Source organism: Glycine soja, chromosome 4, assembly GCF_004193775.1.
Source record: "Glycine soja cultivar W05 chromosome 4, ASM419377v2, whole genome shotgun sequence".
NCBI classification, from domain to species: Eukaryota; Viridiplantae; Streptophyta; class Magnoliopsida; order Fabales; family Fabaceae; genus Glycine; species Glycine soja.
The window spans coordinates 6,066,749-6,072,749 of record NC_041005.1 but is presented as its reverse complement, the minus strand read 5'-3'; the positions used below and the strand labels follow the sequence as shown (position 1 = coordinate 6,072,749).

The following is a 6,001-nucleotide window of genomic DNA, read 5'->3' as shown; positions in this document are numbered from 1 at the left end:
CTATTGTCCACAGAAAGTGCAAACAGTTGTCTTAACCATATTTATTAATTTAATTAAAAGACCATAACCCCTCACCACATCCATGAATTAATATTGCCAATTGAGTCGTATTACCAATTGTGCAAAAAGAAGCACCCTTTTGCAACCGTTGAGCAAAAATGGGGTAAGTACAAACGGAAAACAATTCTGTGGGCAGATACAGTTTTATTATTATAAGGAGATATTAAGTTATTCTAAGAATAATTTTTTAAAATTATTTTTTATTTTTATTATTCATTTTTTAAAGATAATAATTTAAATTAATTATATTTACAATAATTAAATTTTAAGAAAATAAATAAAAATGATTCTATTATACTGCATAGTACATTTATTTAGAGAGAGTGTGTGTGGAGTATTTCAGAAGCTCGCTGCTTCGCTGATTTTGAGGCATGCAAGAAGAGAGAGGAGTCGTACTGCACAAGTTTCACACTTCCTCTCATGTTTTTACTGCATTTGGGACTCTTCACTCTTCTCGACATCTTCATCTCTGTCAAGTTTCCATAGCACAGAGAGAAAACTGGGTGGGTTAATGGTTTTCTTTTCCTTTCCCTCAGATTTTTCTTCTTTTTCACTCTCTGGTTTTCATACCTCATCTCACTGATTGTGCCCTTTAGCTTCTTTTTTTTTTTTTCACTCTGGATTAGTTAGTGTGGTGGCTTCATTTGGGAGTTGGTACATTCACTCACTCACTCATCTTTCAATGGCATAAAAAAAGTTTTGTTTTTTGGGGTTTTTTTAATTCACTTTTTGCATTTGGAGTATATGGGTTGGAATGAATAATGAAAGGCTTTGGCTTCCATTATTGGTTTCTTCATTTGCATGTTTTTTCTCTTCTGGGTTTCTAGAGAATCTTGCACTTGCAGTGTAAAATGCATTTAAAGTTTTGATTTTTTTTCCTCTGGGGTGTGGCTAATTGATTTGAAATTGGTTGGTTGTGTGTGTTTGTGTTGTGCAGGTGTTTTGAGATAATAATGCTGAGGAAGAGGAACAGGTCAGTGCAGAAGGATCAACACCACATGTGTGAAGCCAATTCGGAGCACTATTCTCAATCTCATCATGCTTTGGTGGGGCGCAACAACATCAAGGGACACTCAATTTTCAATGTCCCTTGTCTGTTTGTGGGTCTTGGTCCAAAAGGGTTGTTGGATTCTGATTCAGTTAGGAGCCCCACTTCTCCACTTGATGCTAGAGTTCTTTCAAATCTAGGCAATCCTGTTAGGAAGCCAAGATCTTCACCTCATGAAAAGAGGTGGGATTGTTGCAAAGTAGGTCTAGGCATTGTGGAGTCTTTGGAAGACTGTTCTAGGTTTTCTGGGAAAATTCTCCAGTCACCAGAGAGCAAGAGAGTTAGTCTCAGCCCCCAAATTATGATCAAAGCCCCAAATTGCCAAATCCATAGGGATTCTTTTGAGGGATCTAAGTCTTTGCCCAAGGATTTCTGTAAGGCTCCTTATTATGCCCCCCAAAATGGATCTGTTATCCACAAGGGTGAATGTGAATCTGAGTCCACTGTTCTTTTTGAGATTGGGGAAAGTGGCCTTGAGCTTGAGCTGTTTGGGAAAACCAGGTCTTGTTCATTGGACTCATGCAGTCCACTGAAAGCTCTCTCTGGTGTTGCCACTTCCTATTCTGATTCAGACACTGATAATTTTGCTATGAAAGATGTGAGCTCCCCTCCTCATTTTATTGGAGGAAGCCAGAACTCAAATAACTTCACACCTACAAAGCCGAATTCAACCACACTTTCCATTAGCTCTTCCAATGAATTCATCAAGTCTCTATCAGCTAGTGAGATCGAACTCTCTGAGGACTACACTTGTGTGATTTCCCATGGCCCCAATCCCAAAACAACTCACATTTTTGGGGATTGCATTTTGGAGACTCATTCTAATGTATTTAAAACCCATTTCAAGAGTGAAGAGAAGGAGAAGCGAGTGAATCCATTGGGTAACAACAAGTTAGGGAGTCCAAACCCATATCCCTCAAGTGACTTCTTAAGTTTCTGCCACCATTGCAACAAGAAACTAGAAGAGGGGAAAGACATTTATATTTATGGGTGAGTTAGCACTTAGCACTACAGCATCTCTTCTATTAGTTCGACATCTCATATGTGATTTTTCACATTCAAGATGTAATTTTAAGAAGCTAATAGTGATAACTTCAACATCTCAATTCTGTACTCTTCCAAACATGCTATCAATGTTTGTTAGATGGATATTGAATTTGGTTCTAAGGTTGGCTTGGTTTGATATGTTGCAGGGGTGAAAAGGCATTTTGCAGTTTCACGTGCCGTGCCATGGAGATCATGATTGATGAGGAACTAGAGAAATCCACTTCCAACCCTCCTTGTGAAAACTCTCCAAATCCGAAACTTGGTGAGCTACTTTTTGAAACATGAATTCTCACAGCTACATAAAGAGGCTTATCTGCCACATGCACCACTTGGTCCATGAGAAATGGTACACGCACCTGATCATCTGTTCACAATTGGAGCTGTTTTATGTGCATCTATTAGCAGCCATGGATGATCGTTTTGTACATCATTGCGTTTGCCTGGAATTGGTGTTTAAGCTATGTCATGGTCTTTGGTGAATTGTGGCTCTCATTAAGCTAGTTTTTTGCTTTTCCATATAAATAGAGATATATGTTATCAAACCATTGATAGCCCTGCAGAAAATTAAAGGGTTGAGGCCTATTTTTCTGGCTTCCCCTTTTGAATTTTCCTTGCAGTTTTCTCTGTATTGTGTCCATGTATACAACCCCCCTAAAAAAAAAAAAATAGTTTTTGACTTCTATTATATGTTATTTATCCTAGTTTATAGTTTATGCAACCCCCTTGCCTTTTCCTGCGAGTTTTGGACTGAAAATCGGAAAGCTGAACTGAGTGTTGGTTCCTTTTTGCCTTGACTATGCTTCATTTAGATGGTTCTTGTGATTCCTATTTTGGTAAAAAGAAAAAAAAATTCACTTTGAAGTTCAAAGAAATACATTTTTATCATACTGTCATACAACATAGTAATTTCTTTCCAATCTTTTCATTTTCCTCACATGCCAACAGTGGAAGTTCCTCACTTTCGAAATAACATTTTATTGACTTAAACCAAATGGAAATGCAATTTCTATGTTCTCCAATCCAAAATGTCTTTGTTCAGATAGAACTTTAATGCTTCAAAAGGACAAGGGTGCGTTTGCCGAAGTGAGACTCTGGCTCGACATCAAACTCTGCTCCTCAGAAACAGATTAAACATTGGTGTGTTGCGAAGTACAAAATTTAGATGTAGTTGGTGCTCTTCATTAATTAGAATGAGATAACACTTTATATTTTATTGGAAAATAGTACTAAAAATATTTATGAAGATGTATTTAAGTTTTTTCAAAAAGAAAATATCGAGCAAGAAGTTTTCACTTTGAACTTTGATTTGATATATAAAATTTTGTAATAAAAATTTAGGTTAAAAAAGTTATGTACTTATGTTAGCTTTTACGTGTCAAAAGCAAGGGTGAAAGTGTCGGATTATCTTGCAAAATAACCTCCTCCTTGTATGACAATGTTTCTCATATTTCTTATGAAGCATTAAAGCTAACATAATTTAGTTTTATTTATGGATAAAACATGTTTGGGTCCTAAATTTTTTTAAAAAGTATTAATTTTATTTTCATAATTTTTTTTTTATTAAGTTGATCTTTGTAAGGATAAAATATATTTTTGTCGGTCTTTAGTAGTAATTCTGATAAATGATTATTTGATGTGACTAAAAGACTTAATTATTTGTTGTTTCTATCTTTCCAAGCATATTCAGCATATTCAGAAGACATGTACACCTAATCTTGCTTAATCTCTTCTCTAATTTCATTAGAAAATATGAGAAAATCATTCTAAAAAAACAAAAAATTATAATTTTGGAAGGTTTTTAGTTGCCAGAAATTATCTAATTCATTCAGAGTTTTTAGCTAGCACAAATTGTTTAATTATTTTATAATCAGATTACAAATGTAAGTTAAGTAATTGTCTAATGAAATTATCACTAAAGACCAATAAAAATATTTTTTACTTTTACATAGACTAAATTAATATAAAAATTTTATGAAAATGAAATTAATAATTCTCAAATTCTACGGGATCCCAAATATATTTTATCTTTTATTTATTATAGTCCAAACTTAGAAGGAGTATTAGGTGCTAAGGTATAAACTTTATCTCGAATGGAAGTAAATCGAGCAAGAGCTAAGGTAGACTTTAAAGTTTAAACCCAAGTGCCTAACTCAAATTCGGTTCAATGGAAAACCAAGCTCGTTTTGTTGGCTCGTACTCTGGGCTCATCTTCTCAGTAGCCATTCGAGTTTAATGAACCAACATCGGATCTTGTATTAGTTAAATATTTTAAGCATCATAATTAACTGCAATTAACTAGAATAATAAAATCCATGTTTTTTTTAACGTATGTCATATTTATTTATTTTAAAACTAATTAATTGAATGTTCTAATCTAATTATTACCATGTGGTTCCAACATGTTAAACAATATGCGAGTCGTATCAAATAGAATAGCATAAATTTTTCAATTAGATTATGAAAGGCGAAAAATTCATTCTTACACTGAAACGTGACATAGCTTGCCTAACTTTTATTAAAGACTTAAATATAATTTTGATTTCTTTATTTATAATTAAGCAATTTTAGTCTCTAGATTTCAAAATCAGATGTTAAAATTGGATTTCTCTATTAGTGTGTCATCTAAATTATAACAACTTATTGATATCAATTATCTCTTGATTGAAAGACAAATACAACTAAAAAATATATATTTTTCTTTATAAAGTTGTTTCAACCATGGGGACAAATGTCAAGGAATACTCAATTGGTTAGCAGGCAGGGTGTGTGAATTGTTGGAAATCCCAAACACTATCTTTGATTCCCAGTTAAAAAAAATCATGGGGACAAATACACCAATGTATGTAAGAAAAGTGATTTTTTTGTCTCTTCAGTTATTTCAACCATGGGTAAATACAACGTATGTAATGAAAGTGAAAAAATTTCACGTAATCTTATTTCAAAAAAATATTTAGATAGTTCAAATGTTTCACACTATTAGTTATACATCATGCTGTCAATTAAGTAAAAGATCTTCAATATCAGTAAATTACTATAAAAAAAAATCTAAGTTCTACGCTGGTTAATGATAATGTCAAGATAAAATATATAAGTAATGACATTTTTTATCTTTTAAGCCAATTTTATAGAGCTAATTTAGACTCATAATTCACATTGTAAGATAAAGGAGCTTAATTTTTAAAAATAATAAAATTTAGGAACTAAAATTATACAAATAAAAATATCTAAACCTTCCATAACTTGAAAAACTTTCTTCTCTTATCTAAATGACAATCCGCGGCATAAAATTTGAACTTGTACAGTAACTTGAAAATGTTTCTTCTCTTATTTAGATGACAATCCACGGCCTAAAATTTGAACTTGTTTTAAAATCATAAAACTGAGACTAAAAATAATTATTATTATTGACACATCCCATAAGAAATAATATAATAATACTTTTAATAACTTAAAAGAAGGGATGAACAGGAGTAATCATAATTTTTTTTTTTTTGCAGTAAAAAGAAACTGAAAAAAACACTTAAACAGATATTTCAAACATAACGTTGGTGAGAATCTAATACCTCAAAAACTCAAGGATTCATCCGCAATTAAAATAAAATTTCTGACAGCTAAGCTACTAGGATTAGCATAGTGATAAGGTTTGAGTAATATGCATAGGATCAAGTATAGTGGTAGGATCGGAGTAGCATGCATGATTATTTGAATTCGATCTTCACTACTGCTATTGTAGACAAAAAAAATCGACTGCTTGTGTTTAAGGATTCATTTATTATAAAAAAAAAATGTTATTACGCCGTTCTCTCTCTTTTCCTTTTCAAATTCTCAGCTTAGCACTCCAGCAAT

At 32.6% G+C, this 6,001-nt stretch overlaps 1 protein-coding gene across 2 annotated transcripts; it reads left to right on the top strand.

Moving 5' to 3' along the window:
- The first annotated feature begins 390 nt into the window (after positions 1-390).
- Positions 391-2,842, top strand: LOC114409022 (FCS-Like Zinc finger 10-like). Of its 2 annotated transcripts, none has more exons than XM_028372295.1 (3): positions 391-563; positions 998-2,098; positions 2,302-2,842. In XM_028372295.1, exons 2-3 carry the CDS (start codon positions 1,014-1,016, stop codon positions 2,438-2,440), a joined length of 1,224 nt encoding a protein of 407 aa, XP_028228096.1. In that variant the 5' UTR covers positions 391-563; positions 998-1,013; the 3' UTR covers positions 2,441-2,842. The 2 variants fall into 2 exon arrangements, with proteins under 2 accessions (XP_028228096.1, XP_028228098.1); XM_028372297.1 differs by lacking the exon at positions 391-563 and adding an exon at positions 578-714.
- Positions 2,843-6,001: the final 3,159 nt, after the last annotated feature.